Source organism: Chanodichthys erythropterus, chromosome 3 (assembly GCF_024489055.1).
Source record: "Chanodichthys erythropterus isolate Z2021 chromosome 3, ASM2448905v1, whole genome shotgun sequence".
Lineage (NCBI taxonomy): Eukaryota > Metazoa > Chordata > Actinopteri > Cypriniformes > Xenocyprididae > Chanodichthys > Chanodichthys erythropterus.
In genome coordinates, this window is record NC_090223.1 from 66570386 (window position 1) to 66590774 (window position 20389).

The 20389-nt window shown below is 34.7% G+C and overlaps 1 protein-coding gene across 1 annotated transcript in view; it reads right to left on the minus strand.

Moving 5' to 3' along the window:
- Positions 1-969: 969 nt before the first annotated feature.
- LOC137006099 (NACHT, LRR and PYD domains-containing protein 3-like) overlaps positions 970-20389 on the minus strand; it is a 57645-nt gene continuing 38225 nt past the window's right edge. The window contains exons 10-11 of the mRNA XM_067366533.1: positions 16205-16251; positions 970-2416 (exon numbers count right to left, since the gene is read on the minus strand). Of these exons, the coding sequence (XP_067222634.1) occupies positions 1860-2416; positions 16205-16251 (604 nt within the window). The 3' untranslated portion in view covers positions 970-1859. The remainder of the gene's footprint in view (positions 2417-16204; positions 16252-20389) is intronic.

Below are 20389 nucleotides of genomic sequence, written 5' to 3' on the forward strand. Positions count from 1 at the left end.
AAAATATCAAAAGACGCGATAAAGTGACTTTGAAGCCCATTTACAAAATATTTGAGTCATGTTAAGTGTTAACGATCGAATAAATACACAACACATAAACTATAAAATTTTTGCTATATAAAAATGTAAACTATGTCAAAACATATATCAGAAATCCTGGAATAAAGATGGCAATATGGCCTTGATTTGCTTTTGATCAATAGATGCTTTGAATAATGTGTGATGGAGTGAACATGTGACATTGTGTGAGACATTTAATGACATTTTGTTTTTGTACAAAAAGATGGACATGGACTTGCCAACAACAAACTTCAGCTACTGTAGCAGTCCCTTAATATATGGAAATATGACACATAAGAAAGCTATTCTCAGATCAAAAAATTACATTTTTAGTCAAAGATTTTGACATTTTTAATGACTTTTTTTATTTACTTAAAACTATTTTTATAACATCAAAACGTTATCTTTTTACAGACAGTGGCCATCAAATCATTAGCACAAATGCATTATTTGAATGTCTGGAATCACTGTAGTTTTTTTTAAGAAATGAATTTCACAAGGATGAAGTTTATTCAACAAGGATTAATTAAATAGATTTAAAAAAGAAAAAGACATTTCTAATGTTACAAAAGATTTGAATACTGTTCTTCAAACTTGCTGTTCTGTGAATCATCAGGTCACGGTTTCCTGTTTTCAGCACTGATAATAGCAGCTCAGAATGATTCTTGATCATCATATCAGATTGATTTCTGAAGGATCATGTGACACTGAAGACTGGAGGAACAGGAATAAACAGCCATTTGCTATATATATAAATAGAAAACAAATCACAAAATTACTGTTTTGCCTTTAATGATCAAATAAAGCTTAAACATAAAGAATTGTATTAATCCTTTTGAAGAGCAATATCATATCAAAATGAACAAGAGCACAATAACAGAACTGATATCGGTCCTCAAAAACATGTACACAGGTTTATTTCAGTTGTTACAGGCAGTGATGAACTCAATGATAATAACTAATGAAATACAGAGTTTTAAAACATGGCAAAGGAAGAGCAGAACGAGCTGAACTCATTGTAGACGATAGCTGAAGGTTGTTACACAAAGTGTCTGTCATTCAGTTACAGACGACTGCACAAATCCAGCATACTAATGAAAACATTATGAACTGTTAGCTAGAAGAAAACAACTGTAGTTTAGGCGTCAGTCAGCCGCCCGTGACGCTGAGAGTATAGTTATCTTTATGGAATAATCCACTAATGTCTGGAGATTCAGTGTGAACTAATATTCTCAGTGTAATCACATGTCTGTAAACTCATTAATATTCATGTAAGCTCCGCCTTCAGAATAGCTGTTCTCACTGTCCAATGACAGCGCGTGTTACATTCACAGTGACAGAGGATTGGCTCTTCACACTGAGGTGAAAGCTGATTGGTTGCTCCACGTGTGTCCTGACCAATGGCGTTTTTAACTCGACTGACAAACGGATAAAGAAAAGCAATTGACCAATGCTTTTAAAAAGAGATTTAAAATGATTTATTAATGTACGTTTAAAACATGAATCAAATAAACAGTTTTAAATGTGTGTATTTATTGATGCGTGTAAAAATGTCCATTTGTGTTTGAATGATTAAATTGATGAATTGATTGTTGATGTTATTTTTCAGTGGGTTAGTGGATCTAAATCTGTAAGTGTCACTCCTGCTCCTCATAACGACACCACATGACACAATATACATGAACACTGAGTTCAACATTTATTACAATATTTCAACATTTACTTCATCATGTGACTCTGAGTCATTAACACACATTTATTGTGTCCTGATATTTCAGTGTTAATGTCATGAAGAGACTCTACAACAGTTTCACTGATGATCCAGTAAGATAAACCCTAATCCCAGGATAGAGCGGTTGAGTGAATGTGGTCTGGACTGTGTGGATGAGGATCATTGTGTCTCCAGAGACGCTGTAGAAGGACAGAGTTCCTGCACTGTGATCCACATACACTCCTACTCTATAGTGTTTCTCCTCATTCACTGTTCTGCTGATGATGGGCTTTACAGGGAGATCAGTGTGTATGTTATTGTGACTGAATGAGTAACTGTCAGGATAGCAGATCAAACTCCAGGACTGATCATTAGATCCAAACACACACTCATCACCGTCTCCCTTCCTGCTGATGCTCTTATATGACACTGATATATACACAATATCTCCACTGCACTCAATCTCCCAGTAACAGCGTCGATCACTCACACTCTCTCTACACAACACCTGAGGATACTCATCAAATCTGTCTGGATGATCAGGATACGACTGCGGTGTGTCAGTGTCAGTAATCACTGTGTTCCTCTCAGACAGACGGAGGCGTTCACTCACTGTGTTCAGATCCGGAGTGATCCGATGGGAATCTGATGGAGATAAAACACATCACAATCAGGAATCATCTTTTAATCTACACTGTAAACATGATTTCTGCTGCTTGTTAAATGAATTTCATTAAAATGAGTTAAAGCACACAATTACTGCACATTCTGTCCTGATTTAATTGAGTAAATCCACTTAAACACGTCAAACTGAAGTTCACTTCATCATTATTGGTGTTGAAGGAACTGAAACTGGGCAGTTCCCAGCATGCTTTGCTCTGGTCTGGATCTATCACAGAATCTGAGGAGTTCATGTAGGATTTGTCTCAGATCTGAACTTGATTTAGGATCTTCTGGTCTCTAGTTGTGAATCTTAAAGCCTCCATCAGTTCGGTGATCGACTCTCAGGTCTTTTACCAAGAGCAGCTGCTGTGAAGAAACGCTCCAGATTCAAATGGAGGATCAAAACAGCTTTAATGAAGTTTGATCAAAGCCTGGCACTGTATTTCACCAGTCTGTCATTATTCATTTCAGGGGCGCCTGCAGGATTTTATCTCAGGGTACGCACAGAAATTCAAAAGTAAATAATTGTGTGTTTGACAGTGAACACTCTCACAGAAGACGAGATAAATAGACGAGATGCTGTAAATGTCTTGAAATAATGTTTTCTGGATGTTCAGGTTCTTCCTCTCAGTCTTTATTCATCTTTTTCCATGGTTTCTCAGCAGAAATTATATGCCAGTTGTATTGTAACTGTATAGTATAGCGGGACACATTGTAACGCAGAACGAACCCTATCTGGATTATAAACCTGGTCAGTGTCTTCTGATAGTTAGTGAAGCATTAAAGAACGAGCAGATTGGAGATTAAAATAATATCAGATTTGTCTCATTTTACATAAACACAAAAAATATAGATGAAAAATAAACTTAAGTAATAAATTAACTTTTGCTATTGTTAAATAAATTTTCAGTGATATCTCACAAAGATTTCTGATTTTTTGTTATTTTGTCTATATGGCTACTAGTAAATAAGTTTGTTCATGCTAGTGTGTGTTGAAGTTTTTAAACCACGTGTGTTACAACTAACCCCGCATCACATGATTAACGAACAACAAAGCCTCACTTTCTTTCCAGTCACGTGAATGCTTCACTTTGTGCATTGAATGTTTGAACCCAGACCACTACCAAGTTCAAAACCCTTTACTAACATTTTAAATACATAACAATATACACTACCGTTCAAAAGTTTGGGATCAGTAACATTTTTAATGTTTTATAAAGAAGTTTCGTCTGCTCACCAAGACTGCATTTATTTAATTAAAAATACAGTAAAAACAGTAATATTGTGAAATATTATTCCAATTTAAAATAACTGTTTTCTATGTGAATATATAGTAAAGTGTAATTTATTCCTGTGATCAAAGCTGAATTTTCAGCATCATTACTCCAGTCTTCAGTGTCACATGATCCTTCAGAAATCATTCTAATATGATGATTTGATGATCAAGAAACATTTATTGTGCACAGATGTACAAAATATTTGTGTATAATATATTTTTTTCAGGATTCTTTGATGAATATAAAGTTCAAAAGAACAGCGTTTATTTGAAATATAATCTGTTGTTACATTTTAAATGTCTTTACTGTCACTTTTGATCGATTTAATGCATCCTTGCTGAAAAAAATATTAATTTCTTTAAATTCTTCTCAAAAAAATTAAAATATAAATTCTTACTGACCCCAAACCTTTGAACGGTAGTGTATCTATCTATCTATCTATCTATCTATCTATCTATCTATCTATCTATCTATCTATCTATCTATCTATCTATCTATCTATCTATCTATCTATATATATATATATATATATATATAACATTGTCATATGTTCTGTCATATAACCGGTAAAACAATAAAGTCACAGCACAATTTACTTGCCTTAAACAACTCAGTAGGAATTATTAGTATTATTGTAATGATTGTTTTTGCTGTTACATTTATTGCCAGACTTTAATATGTGAATTATATTATCAGAAAACTGAACTCATTTAGCGTTGTCAGGCTTTTATTTGTGCTTAATGGATTAAACAGCGGAGCTGCGCACTCAGGTTTATGGCTGCTGTAAATGTCACCTGACACAAGATGGCGCTGTTTTCAACACTCTTGATGCTCTGAAACTTTTTTCCCCGAAACATTCAGAGAAAAGCTTCAAAGATTTAAGAGCTCATTTCTCCATCCCTACTCTAGTTTAGGCCTTTTGCAAATGTTTCAATCAAGTTTATCTGTTTTAGAGAGCGTTTAAACATGTTGAGCTTGTTTTGTTAAATCTGTAATGTCATTTTTTATGTGTGGAAAAAGCGACGAAACTAAACTATCCAATCAGATGCATCCAGTCATGCACACACATACACACTTTTGACTTTACAACACACGAACACACACCTTTATTTACTCTCATTCTCTCTTAATATGTCATGAGTGTACGCAGACAGATTTTAATAATCCATTTAAAAATGATGTAAAAAATAAAAACGGCATTAATTAGCGCCTCTCAGTGCGTACAGCTGCAGGTGCCACTGCATCATGAGCCTCCTAAAGAGTGTGTGTGTTACTGCCCCCTAGAGGAACATGATGAAGCTGATCTGACTGAGACTGATACTCAAACATTAATACATTCATACAGTGTTCAATCTTCACAGGGAGTGTCTTGATACTTGCACCTGAAAGATCATCTACATTCATATATTTATGTCGTTTGTAACTCAGGATTAACCCTAAACCATGTGACATGAGTGACACAAACATTTGAGAGGCTGTGGGGAGAGGCAGGGGAAGTTTGGCTCTCATTTCTCGGTTTCATGTTGAAAGTTGTGAATATTTAGATATATTGACTTTGTTCATAAATGTGTTCATCTTACGGGCAGCATTTAAAACAGCATGAAGTGTGAAATCTACTGACCTTCTGATAAAAGTTGATATATTTCACATATTTACCATATCTGGAGGGGACTTACATGTTTAAAAGCTGTTGTTGAGTGTTATCTTATTACGTTTATGTTGAAGTTTCATGAATTTAAAATGATTAGCCTGTAAATGTTTGTTTCACCCGCGTCACGTTGCCCGTTTGGGGTATAAATCAGCTGAAAACACAACGCTTGTTTGGCAATGCGTGTCACAACATTATAGCCAGATTTATTCTCTCATAACTTTAAACATTGAACAATAAGTATAATGCCTATTTATGAATATATTGTGTAATATCTAATACGCAAGTTTCTAGGCCCTATAAATGATCAATATGACCAAACTTTGCTGAAATCTTGTTGTTCATGTAGTGATATGAACTCAAGTATTGTTGATCATTAATATCATTAGTTCTCATTTGTTAAATATGGTTCTTGTGTTAAATGAATATGAAAATATATTTGTATCTAGTGCTGTGCAATGATGCCAAACATCACTTAGACCTGCAGACGCTGGCGGGTGACGCTAGAGGGCGATCGAGAGCCGCAGGACAGGAGCTTCATTTACAGATGAAGAAGTCACTGAATAACTCATTCCTTGCTCAGAGGGCTGTTTCATAAAAGATGCTTAGAAAAGCGAGGATTAAACTCCAAAACCTGACTTGAATTAACCTAACAAATGAGTTTGGGCTAAAACGGTTTCATAAAAGGTAATTGAAGTTCACGCAGTCCCGCTAATTCGATCCAGGTTTACCTAGTCAAGATAATTTCGCGTGCACGCTTTTTTTAAGCAGCCCTAGAGGTCGATAATGGATCAAATCGATCCACCATAGGACACGGCGTACATTTTGTGCTATTTTATGCGTTTGAGACATGGTGTTTTCCTCAGTGCATAACTTACCTTTCACAAATTTATTCTCCATCTGTAAATGTTAGAAAGTCATGCAAATATTTCCATTTTGCGGCTAAACTTCACAGTGAACGAGCGTTGCTGCGCTAAACAGACGGAATAATTCTAAAATATACATTTCGCTAAAATATTTGATGTTGGACATTAAATGTGCCTTATTTACAATTTTAATCCTACAAGTAAGTGTATTTTTATGATAGTAACTGTAAATGGACTATTGTAATGGGGTAAATCAATACTTTGGGCCATTTACTGAGTTTAGATTCATCTTACCAATTAAATTTAGTCTGTGCATATTTATTTTAATTTTTAATTTTGTGATCTTAATTTCTGCTCTTCTAATAACCATAAAGAGTACTACTGCCAAACAAAACCAGAGAGAAATGTATTCATATATTTTAAAACAATTAAATATTGGGCACAAAACATTTAGCCAGTAAGAAGGGAAATCCTGTAGGTTTCTCACACACACACACACACACATATATATATATATATAATTCAGGTTGATAGGACACTTTTTCCCAGTCAGCAAAAAGTGTCACAATCAACCTGAATTCACTATATATGAGCAATATCACACGAGTAGCCGTGCGATATGGCTGTATATCAGCACACTGTGATTCGTCTGTAGGCACAAGGCCGCAGGTAATCACAGCGTGCTGATATACAGCCATATCGCACGGCTACGAGTGTGATATTGCGTTTATACAACAGTTCGACGGCACGAGTGTGTAAATAAATAAGAACAACAACGGAGTGTCTTTAAAACCCTCTTTTGTGCAGCACTACTTCCTTGCGCCACAGATTCATATCTCAAATTGTCAGATGGACCAAGCCTCCGTTACTAACTCTAAAACGTCACTTCAGAACTAGTAACGAAGGAACGTTGAGACCCTCCATTGAAACTCATTGAATTTTGTACAGTATTAGAGAGAGAGAGAGAGAGAGAGAGAGAGTAGGCTATTACCGGTGTCTGGTATATTGCATTACATTCATTCTTCAAGTCGATGTCCATAATATTACATCCTTTATACAAGTCCGTTTGAATGTCCGCTGAGGAAAGCGATCTTTGTATTTGTCCTTTTTTTCAGCTTTGGGAATTTTCCATCCATAACACCACAGCGCTAAAACAACTTCCTTTTGCAAAAGTTCCTTTCAATTTAAAAGTCTCTTGTGCTTCACTGACTCATTCCTCCTGTAAAGTGTTGCTGCCATCTAATGGCGTATTAATGTAATGTTCACTCAATCCATATTACTTAATGGACATATTTATATAAAATAATATTTATTGAACAACATATAAGCACAATTGTACAGTTCAGTCAAACATAAAGCACTAGTTATTAAAAAAAAAAAAAAGGTCACCATTTACGCTGGTATGTGGGTTTTACAAATATTTAAGGAATGAAAAGGATTTTAAAGAGCTTGTGACAAAACTTACTAACTCCATTGGATCCTCAAACTGTCAATCAAGCCTCATTAATCCGCCTCACCTCGTGAATGAAGTGCGCACGCAGTTTGGACATCTCTGTGCAATGCAAAGGTAAATAAAGTAAAGGTAAAAAAAAAAAAATGTAAAGCGTTTTCTTTACTCAAAAAAACATATGTTTATAAAGTTTAATGTTTTACGTATTTGAAGAGCGGAGAAGAGTCTGATATGTCCCGTCTAGTTGTAGCCAATATGCTATATAAGGATGTAACGTAACGTTTATTATTAGCAAATTTAACATAGCACAATTCGACTTGCTCTGGAACAAATAATAGATTAATAAGACCAAAGATTGCCCGTTCTATGTACTCAAATTGAATAATGTCTCATGTTTAACCACTATAAGAGCCAGCGGCAAATCCCCGAGGCACTGGCCGAGATTAAGCTGTTCTCGGCGGTTACAGAAGCACTGAACGGCCGCTGACGCACTCGAGATCGCATCTCCGAAAACGTCAAAACAAATTGTAAAATAGGCTCTGTTATTAAATATGAGTCACATATTTCAGGTCTAAACAACTACATTCTCGCCTAAAAAACTATTAAAACTACAGTTTGTGGTACAACAAGTAGTATTTGTAAAAATTACGGTTGATTTGATCGGCCGCCATGACGGTCACTTCAAGCGGAGTGATACAAACGGTGAAAAGGTAGGAGGAGTGCTGTTATCACTGAAATATCGCATGGCTATCAACCAATCAGATTCGAGAACCAGACAGAACTGTTGTATAAATATATATATATATACAGTACAGTCCAAAAGTTTGGAACCACTAAGATTTTTAATGTTTTTAAAAGAAGTTTCGTCTGCTCACCAAGGCTACATTTATTTAATTAAAAATACAGTAAAAACAGTAATATTGTGAAATATTATTACAATTTAAAATAACTGTTTTCTATTTGAATATATTTGACAAAGTAATTTATTCCTGTGATCAAAGCCGAATTTTCAGCATCATTACTCCAGTCTTCAGTGTCACATGATCCTTCAGAAATCATTCTAATATGCTGATCTGCTGCTCAAGAAACATTTAATGTGTACAATTGTACAAAATATTTGTGTACAATATTTTTTTTCAGGATTATTTGATGAATAGAAAGTTCAAAAGAACAGTGTTTATCTGAAATCTAATCTTTTGTAACATTATAAATGTCTTTACTGCCACTTTTGATTGATTTAATGCATCCTTGCTGAATAAAAGTATTCATTTCTTTAATTTCTTTTCAAAAAAATAAAAATAAAAATTCTTACTGACCCCAAACTTTTGAACGGTAGTGTATAATGCTACAGAAGCTTTGTATTTCAGATAAATGCTGTTCTTTTGAACTTTCTATTCATCAAGGAATCCTGAAAAAAAAGTACACAACTGTTTTCAACATTGAAAATAATCATAAATGTTTCTTGAGCATCAAATCATCATATTAGAATGATTTCTGAAGGATCATGTGACACTGAAGACTGGAGTAATGATGCTGAAAATTCAGCTTTGATCACAGGAATAAATTACTTTGTCAAATATATTCAAATAGAAAACAGTTATTTTAAATTGTAATAATATTTCACAATATTACTGTTTTTTACTGTATTTTTAATTAAATAAATGTAGCCTTGGTGAGCAGACGAAACTTCTTTTAAAAACATTAAAAATCTTAGTGGTTCCAAACTTTTGGACTGTACTGTATATATCTATATATATATATATATATATATATATATATATATATATATATATATATATAATATATATAATGAGACCAGAGTATAGATTAAATATGGGCCTTGGAAAAGGCTAGCTGACTTTATTGTGCTTTGACTACAGTGGGTAGTTCCAGTGTGGACAACATCCATGCATGTCACTTCTGCAGGCTGCATCTTACTCTGTCACTCTTTTCATAGCGTTTGCTGGCTCTGAGACACTCACTTAGTATTTTTCCTGCTCTTTGTCTAGCAAAAAATCACTCATCACTTAATGAAAGCTTACAAATGAAGGCGTGATTGTTTCAGGGGCCTTGACACAGGTCTATTGATTTTGAATTTCTGTGTTACTTTTGCTATTTTTTCACTCTTAAAACAATGATTTGGTAATCCTCTTGTACTCTTCTGTGCTAAGAAATAAGTCTCTGACAGTTCTCTCCCAAGTGCTTCCATTGTTGTCAGCATTAAGTCTGAGAATGATTCAGAGTTTTAAGAAATTACTTCTCTTTAAATGTTTTGGTTCATCATACTTACCTTTTAATAAAAAAAAAATGCTACTTAGACCAATATTTGTTTTTTATTTAGCACTATTTAGTAAATTTGTGTGTGTGTGTATATATATATATATGTTAATAAAGTCAAAAAATTGTATGTGAGAGAGTCAGCTGTAATATCATTGCGTTCCTATTGGTCAGTGTTAGAGGAGCTCAGCTGAGCCTGACAGTTAGCCTGCTCCAGACCAGGCTAGTTTCCCAGCATAAGTTGCCAGAGTAACTGAGTTTGAACAAATTTAAATTTGTTTTATGAAACAGAATTCGCTGACAAAAAGTCTGACTAAGTAAAATAAGCCTGGCTTGTTTTCTAATCTTGTTTTATGAAACAGCCCTCTGTTTGTGTGTTTTTACAGGTAAGATGAGCGATGTGGCATCACAGTGTCTGTTTATACGATAGTTATATGTCTTAGTTTGATGAACTTGCATATTACATCGATAAATTTAGCCACATCATTCTCTGGTTTTTCGGTTGGTGACAAATTAGAAAAAAAGATGTACAAAATAATTTAATAAGCGATAATAATTATAATAAAACACTATAACTGTATTTATTTAGTTAAAAGAATCATTAAATGCAGTATTCATGGTCAATTATAGGCGGTTTCGTAGTTCGCCCTCTCCTGATTGGTGCATTTCACACAAACGCAAAGTTTGATTCGTCAGTTCTTGTTAGCCCCGCCCAGGATGTAATGGTAGATTTGTGGAATCAAAATATAAAAATTGTAAAGCAAATATCAATCAGTCGATGCTTTGAAAGCCTAATTTGGATATATATGTTGATATGTACTACTGCTGCAAGAAACCAAGCAATGAAACCGCGCAGTTCTCATAACGCACAATAACGGAGACTATTATGATGTTTACCCAGAAGCCCCGTCGTCTCAGAGTAATACTGCAGAAGGACATGCAAAGGCAAGTACAAACATTAGTGTATCTGTAGCAGCTACAGAAACTGTACTGTTACATATATATATATGAATTCACACAAAAATGGTTATTAATTGTAGTGTGACATCATGAGTCAACGATAGGCGTGTTTGAGATGCGCTCAGCCTCCTGAAGTGTAGGAGAGAGTAGCGGCTGCAGTGAGGGAGGAGTGAAAGAAGTGCAGGACAGACGGACAGTTCTCCGTTCTCCTGGTGGATCATCAGAACCTACGAGATCAAACAAGCCTGTAGTTTTCACGTGACGTCACGGCCTGAGGGGAGCACCCCCTCATGGGCAAAACAATGCTTTCAGCCTGCCAGTCATTTTTACCAGGTTTGTAGTAAAATATAATGTAGTAAGACAGTGTTATTACAAGACCAGATTCAATATACACCATATTGATTATGCATACTTTGTACAGTCAAACAAATGAACACAGAATATTAATGCAACACGAGGTTTCTCGTTAAGGGTTTTTCTCCATTGAAAACCATTATAAAGAAAACGTGTTGCGTTCATATTCTGGGCTCATCTGCTCGCCTGTATATAGTGTGATCATCAAAAAGGGTTAAACTGAATTCAGTCTTTTAATATCACTCTTTTAGCACATTAAGGCACTTTAAGGGTGGGTTGATTCTTCAGTCTGGAGTCGTTCACCCTCCGCCTGTGCTGCTTGATCATCCCTTTAACTCTAACGCTCTTTCTGCAGTTAATCTGTGTTTAAATTAAGTGGTGATTTAAAATTAAACCCAGATCAACAAATCCTTGACTTAATTTAATCCTTATTGGTGCATTAACCGTGTTCTTCACTTTAGCTTTTTTAAAATCATCCCGCTGTTTTAGTGACTGAAATCACTGCAGGTGCTGCATATGGATCACAAGAGCCCAACACTCACATCTTGTTCTCATATTTTTGTTTTTAAGAGGGAAAATTGACAGGCTTGAGCTGATAGTGTTCAGTCATGTGACTGCAGAGACAGTCACATGACTGAACACTATCAGTTGCAGTAAATAATTATTTTTAACGTCACGCAAGTAACAGTCGTATGGCCAGTCTATTCACTGCTATATGCCCTGGCTGAAAACTTTGACTTTTCACAACGGTTTGTAGTTCCCAGGTGAAAAAAAGTATACTTGAGTGCATTAAAAAAATACTTGAATACAAGCAAGTACATTTGTAGTTCATTGTTTATTTTGGTGCTAAATAAAAGTGTCAGAGTTATCCACTATAAATACACTATTTTAAAGTATATTTGTACTTCAGTAGTACTTCACTGCACTTGGAAAAGTATACTATATACCAGCACTACTTAAATAGATTTTTAGTGCATTGAAATAAAGTATACTACCTCAAAAATATACAGAGGAGTTTTATTAGTGTATTTGTTAAAAGTGTGCTTTGAATGCTTTAAACATTAGTTCAATCTTAGTAGACATTTATGTAGTAATCCTAAGTTTAAATGAAATTCATTTTACTACAAATATATTACTAATGTTCTTGTTATAAGTACATTTTCCCAACTGTGGTACTTAAGTACACTTAATATAAATGCACTAGAACTAACACTTCAAATGATTTTAAGTGTAGTCAGATATAGTAAACCAAATATACAGTGTTTTATAAGTGCATTACTTAAAAGTGTGCTATGAATGCTTTACATAAAATTCTACTGGATTCTTATATATACTGTCACTAAGTTCAATTTTAATGGATTTTCATGAAAAATACAGTACAAATGAATTAATTACAAGTAAACCCAGGTGAAAAAGACGTAGGCCTTGTATTAAACGTATTAAAAATATACTTGAATTGCAAGTTGTTAATAATATATTTGAATTCCCAACATGCTTATTAAAAGTGCATTAAAATATTTTGAATTGCATTTTAATACATTTCTAAACAGTATACTAGAAGTACATTAATAAATATATGCTTTGATTAATTTTTAACATAAAATCTGAAAACAAGCATACATTTAATAAATTTCTAAACAGTTTAGTAGAAGTACATTGGTAATAAATATATGTTTAGATACACTTTTAAAAAATATGCTAAACACAAGTATATCTTTATTGAAGTTAGTGTATTTACAGAAAACATATAGTTATTTTACTCTTACTTAAAGTATTTTTTATATGTACTTTAAGAAAATAGCAAAATGATACAGCTTTAAGTGGGTTTAAATGTACTTAATAACCATGTGTAGGCCTACTGCAATATAGCCTATTTTAACATTTATATATTTAGAATTTTAATATATTTTTCAAAATAAAGATATTTTGAAAAACATTTTAACATTTACAAAGTACTACTGGAATTCCCACAAGGATTTCAACATCGTATTATTTGAAATGCACCATAAATCAATTTTCCAAAGATTTTTTTCCCAAAGAAAAAAAAAAAAAAAAAATCGCTATATATTTACTTGTTTAAATTTAATCAACACGTGTAACACACGTGACTAAACCTGATTGGTTCCAAGGCTCTGATTGGTTCTTATGATAATGAGCTGCAGCCTCTCACCTGTTTACTGTTTACTATCTCAGTTTTTCTTTCGTGTGGCTTTTGGAACCCCGTTATTTTGTGACTCCAGGTAAGATTTGTATTTGATTAACTTTATTTTTCTGTTCTAGTCATATTTTTGATACAAAGTGTAACACATCTGTGTGCATCTTTTGCAATTCAGCTACATTCAATCTCGTCATCGTCTCTTCCTGTCACATGCTATGGCTCGAGGGCGGAGCTATCCAGTGACGTCAGGGGAAATGCTGTCGCTGTCATTGGGGTGTAACACGTTATAGCCAGATATGACAGCGCTACTGCTTCACACATCACCACAGATGAGCTCGTATCAAGAGATTTCTTTTATTTGTATTTGATTTAGAACTTCAGTTTAGTTGTTATAAAGATATTTCACTAAGAAATGTGCAGAATTTTGTGTGAGAAATGATAAAAAGACATTTTCTCATTTAAATCTCATTTTGTTAAGAAAAATCGTGAGAAGATCGAATTGTGAAACCAGTATTGTGAATCGTATCGAATCGTGAATTGAGTGAACTGTTACATCCCTAGTGTTTTGGTTTTCAGATAACCGATACCAATCAAAATAATGCATGAAACTCTGAGCCATCATCACAGCCTCGCACTCTTCATCTGCCGAACAATCTGGTGGACCTGTCGTCCCGAAACACATAAAGCTGGTCGATTCATTCTCTTGCGGTGCACCATATGTGAGACATAGTGGGAAGAAATCCGGCGGTCACGTTTCACATTCACCTGGCTTCAGACGGCTGCTAAAGACAACAGATCCCGATACAATTTGGCGTCAATACTTTGGCCAGGATGCACTCCTGAAACTGTATTTTAAAGTTCAGGAACAGCTGTCACAGAAGCTTTCTCAGATAACACTTCTGATCTATAGGAGCCCTACATCAGTCTCACCATTCATTTTATTGATGGCTGGAGCTGAAATCCACTTGTCTGCAAACCAGTTAACTTACTCTCCGAATAAACACACCGGGGAGATCATCGCAGATGTTTCTTGGAGTTTGAGAGCTGAGCAACAAGTTTGCATCGCAGCTGATAACAGGAGCAATATTCTTGAACTGAATAAGTGGACAAGGCTGCAGTGTTTCAGCGTCGCCTTCATCTCTGGTGTTTTACTATGATAGGATCATGTGTGGATTTGTTCTGTGTATGTTGCTGTGAACTTTAGTAAATATGCAGGTCAAGGTTGGTTTAGGGTTTTTTGGCATCTCCATGTGATCCTGTTCAGTGTCGCACCTTTACTCGTCTAAAATGTAAACAAGCTCTTTGCTGTTGCACACACTATATACTGTGAATTCACAAATGTGTTTTGCTGTGATTTTTTTATGGTGCTTTGAAGTACATACAGTAAATGTATAAATAATATGAAGTCATTTGGTTATTTGGGGTCCTTTTGGAGTCTGCAAGTGTCCTTTTTTTGGAAAGACACCTAAATTTACCTTGAAAAAAGCTGAAAAATACAGTTTTGTGAAAATCACACTTCAATCTGATGGTTTGCTTTGCTGGATAAAGTCAATGATGGCAAAATAGACATATTAAACAAGATAAATGGTGTATGATTAATTTCACCATAAGTGTGCGGTTAATCGCAATTAATAATATATTTTTTTTAATCTATTGACAGTCCTAATATATATAAATATATATATGTGTGTGTGCGTATGTTTATATATATATATATATATATATATATATATATATATATATATATATATATATATATATAGGTAGTTTGATCTAATATTTGATGTTTTTTAAAATGTTGTTGATTTAAGTAGCAAATGAGAATCGATTAAATTAATGTTTGTATTTTCAGACAAAGTTCTTCTTAATAATTTTCAGTTTTGTTCAAGGTAATTCAAGCAACAGTTTTTCAATAACAGGTGAATATGTAAAAGTATGGTATTTGGGGTAAAAAGGCACCATAATTAACATGATAATGAATAGTTTGCTGAATTTTTCATTTGTTGTGACATGGAGTGAGATGGCGAATATCATTTATCAAATTGGGTATCCATCTTAGAGACAATACCCATATTTATAATGAAACAGTCATATTTAAAAAATATTATATTAATCATATAATACAATATAATTTATTGTTACTACCTTAATTTAATCTGCTTCGACACTGTCTGCATTGTAAAAAGCGCTATATAAATAAAGGTGACTTGACTTGACTACTATAAATCTATATTAATATTATGGGATCTCATTCAATGTTTTCAATGCTCATTCAATGCTTTACTTTTTAGAGTAATTTTGTTTCTGTATTTTCAAAATATATTTTTATATTAGCATTATTAACACTATTTTAATGACAGTATATTGAACAAAAATTAATTCTTCTGTTTTTTAAAATAAACAGAAAATAGTACAAACTTTGCTAAAGTGATTCTTTTGAACAAGTATTTACTTTCACATTACTAAAAACATTATTTTAGCTAAAGTATCTGTATGATCACTGTGTGCCTTTTACCTCATGTGTGTCCTCACCACCTCATACATTTATAAGATTTTTATACAAAATTAACCACTTTTATTATTTATTTTCACACAAAATCTGCTGCTCCATCAATGTTCAATACAAACATATATATTTTTCCTGTAATCATCTACTTTGAGAATAGCGAAAAACACATTTTTTCTTAAGGCGTGCCTTTAGCCCATTGTACCCTATATATATGTGTGTGTGTGTGTGTGTGTGTGTGTGTGTGTGTGTGTGTGTGTGTGTGTAGACATACATTTGTGCAGTCCTGCTGTAATCCTGAACTCTCCTCCATGATCCACACTGCAACAAAAACATAGTGTCAGTAAATACACATTTAATCAGTAAACGCACACACACAAACACACACACACAAACACACAGCAGTGCATGGTGATTAATCAAATTAATTGTTTAATTGTCATTTTGAATTACAATTTTGTCTTCTAATGATTATGGAAACAAGATAATCAACATAAAATGACATGGTAAATCATGCTTTAAACATACTAGGAAATTAATAGGGAAATAAATAAACCCAGAAAGTTTTGGAAAAATCATGGAAATTAGTTTCAAAAATATTTATATAATAGAACATCATGTTTAACTGATAATATTGTTTAACCAGACGTTCATTCGAACCATCCAGCTGCGGCACTCCATCAGATTTAGTTGTAGCGTTGAGCATTATAACCAATCAGACGCGTGTTCTTGTTGAGCTTATGAATGCAATGGCCAATCAGAAGTGTTCAGATCAGTCATGGCTGAAACAGAGTTTTGTTCGATGCACACGCTCTCTGACTGAATTCTGAAACTCGTGAATTCTCCCATCATAAACAACAAAGTGCAGATTCGCTGTCAGAGATTCATGTCGCAGTGTAGTCAGCTTCGGAGATTTTAACACGAGTGTTTGTGAGAGTGCTTCAACTCATGCTAGACTCATGCTGTGGGCAGAGATAAATAGAGAGTCAGACTTGTAACCCAAAGGTCATGGGTTCGAGTCTCAGGTCCGGCAGGGATTGTTGGTGAGGGGAGTGAATATCCAGCGCTCTCTCCACCCTCAATACCATGACTGAGGTGAGACCCTTGAGCAAGGCACCGTACCCCCAACTGCTCCCCGGGCGCCGTTCATTTCCTCATACCTTTCTAACAAACAATAAACCTGACTACAATAACTACTACAATATTTTTTTTTTAGCTTCCAGTTTGGCAAAATCCAAAGTGAATATATAGAGACCATCCTCCTATCCTTGCCTCAGAAGAACCTGAGAAAGACACTCTTCCTCTTCTCTCACAGCTCTCCATCATCTACCTCTGCAACACTGTTGGCAAGAGTGTTATACACAGCTGAGGACACAGTAATGAGAGATCTCAAATTCTTCCTGAGAAAGTCCACATGTTCATTTTCTTGAACAAAAACTGTACATGTATTTTTGGGTGGACCAAACTATTATTTGAAGGAATGCTAAAAATCTCTATATTGTTCTTTATACATATCTTTTACTCTTTATGGATGTCATCTTCTGGATTTTTTTAGCTTTTGAGAAGCTCAAGGACTGTATATCTTTGGTAATTGTGATATTGTCTGGCAGTAAAGCAGTATTAAAGCACATTACCTCAGTATATTTGTAGCAGCTGCCTCATACAGGACACTTAGGAAATGGTTTAAAATATATTTTTTGTAAATAAAGTAATAAAATATCGGCTGAATCTTTTTCATATCTTTGTCATTTTTGTGCCAAATTATGGATAGTAGTAATCATAAGAGTATCTATAAATATAATTGATAAAATCATTATTTAACTATACCCATCTAATGATAAAACACTTTGTCAATTAAAAGAATAAAACATATTAATCACTGGTTACATTTATTTATTGATTGTATTGTTTGATCTATGAATGTGTTCAATTTATGAATTCATGTGTTAACACTTTACATGGTTAAAACATGGTTACATGGTAATATTCAAATGTATTGGCTTAATAACTGTACAAAGTACCAATGCTGATGATTTCATGGATGCAGTGTGTTTCTAGCCATTTTCTATCAGAATTTAATGAGGGTTTCTATTGGTTTCCACTACATATTTTGATCTGCAAATGTATTAACCAAAGCAACACAATTCCCTATAACAATTAGAATTTATAAGGTTTTATAGCAGAGAATGAAGTGTTTATCAGTTCTGCATGGATTTCAAGGTCATGGACGGAGCACATCTCCATTCCCCGGAGTAAAGGTGAGAAGCAGATTTTAAGATAAAGGTCGAGGTGGTATTTTGGTCTTTAGGACATACCTGTCACGTTCCAGCAACGTACCACTAAAACGTCGCCACGACTAATATGGGAATCACAAAGTTACGTCCCTAGAACGTTATTTGGTACGTCGCTACAACGAATATGGTCTGGTCCAGTGACGTCGTCACAACGTAACTGTGTTAGCTGGGACTTCACTTTCACTTTCACTTTCATTTAAGTTATGGACGGCTTCACGATCGGTCACATTCTCTGCTCTCCTTCTATATACAGTTTATTCCAGTTAATATAATTTATTCAACATGCTGATACGATTATGTGAATCTTCTTTTTCTAATGTGTAAAAAGTGTTCAGTTTCCCCAAACACAAAAACATTTTCATATATTTTATTAATCAACATTAATAATCATAATTACATCCTAGGTGTATTTGACTATCTTCTCTCAGAGGAATCAGAGTTATATTATAATATCCTGTAACAAGCTTTACAACAGTAGTGAATGACGGTCATGATTCTGAAGCCAGAAAAAGTGCATCCATCATAAAAGTAATCCATATGGCTCCAGGGGTTAATAAAGGCCTTCTGAAGTGAAGTGATGGGTTTTTGTAAAAAAAATAAATAAATAAATAAAATTAATTTAAAAAAATCATATTTATAACTTTATAAACAGGAGTGCACACAACATACGCACGTGCAGCCGAAATGAAAAATGTGCGCTGTTAAAGGGTTAGTAAAAAAACAAAATAATGAATTATTTAGTGATGGCCGATTTCAAAACACTGCTTCAGGAAGCTTCAGAGCGTTATGAATCAGTGTGTCGAATCAGCGGTTCGGAGCGCCAAAGTCGCATGATTTCAGCAGTTTGGCGGTTTGACACGTGATCCGAACCACTGATTCGACACAAAAGATTCGTAACGCTCCGAAGCTTCCTGAAGCAGTGTTTTGAAATCAACCATCACTAAATAAGTCGTCACTTTACAATATTAATATTGAACCACTGTACTCACATGAACTGACTTAAATATGTTTTTAGTACATTAATGGATCTTGAGAGAGGAAATGTCATTGCTGGCTATGCAGGCCTCACTGAGCCATCGGATTTCATCAAAAATATCTTAATTTGTGTTCCGAAGATGAACGAAGGTCTTACGGGTGTGGAACGGCAGAATTTTTGGGTGAACTAACCCTTTAATATGCTTAAAACACTCATGTGCGAATCAGCCTCGTTGACGGCCGTTAGTGCACAGCCACCATTTTAGATCAACCAAAGTTAATACTGTGAGAGATGTCCAGAAAACATCAAACATTAAGTAGCTTCTTTGGCATTCCACCACCTCAAACGAAACATCAGACCGAGTCCCAGCCGAAGAAAAGAGTTTCCTCCAAGAAGTGCCATGGCTTGAATCCGAAGAGGAGTGCAGTCAAATGTGGTGTAAGATATGGCGTGCACATTCCCATTTACACTTTGATCACGTGTTGGCGTCTCATAATTATTAATGAGACTGAGTTTTCTTATCCTATCAGAAGACATCGTCTCTTAATTATTCAGGACACCACGTGATTCTTTTAAATGACAGACATGTCAAACTGTGAGATCACGCAGTAGAGGAGAGAGGGCTTCATGGGTCTTAAGTGTTTGTTTTTGTGGTGCAAAAGTTCAGGTGTGTTGCATGGCTTTCCCTGTAATGCTGCCAGGGCTAGACCACAGCGGGCAGTTGGTCGGTCATCATATACTGACACATCGAAACTGTTTGAGTGCAGCAAGCATTTTTGGTGGAAGGTGGACTTCGGATTTATTCATCCTCTGACAGGCGCTTCAAACTGTGAGATCTCATATAATATGCTAGAGATGCATTAATGGGTCAAAAATGAGTGTTTGTTTTTGCTTTGTGAGAGTTTCTGCATTGCACAAGTCTTCTTCAATATCTGTGTCTATGACACAAATGTGATGTCTTCATCCACACTGTGTGTAACCGTTCTTTATGGCTCTTTAACCGATCATGCTTTTAATAAGAGTGAAATAAAACTCTCTGAATCAGAAGCCGTTGCCGTGTCGTCAGTCTCCCTTCATCCCCCTCCACTCCACAGCTTAACCACGCCCACTTCTGTAGCATTTTTCAAAACTGTGGTGAGAACTGACTGCTGCTGACACCGTATCTATATTCATCGTATCTACATTCAGA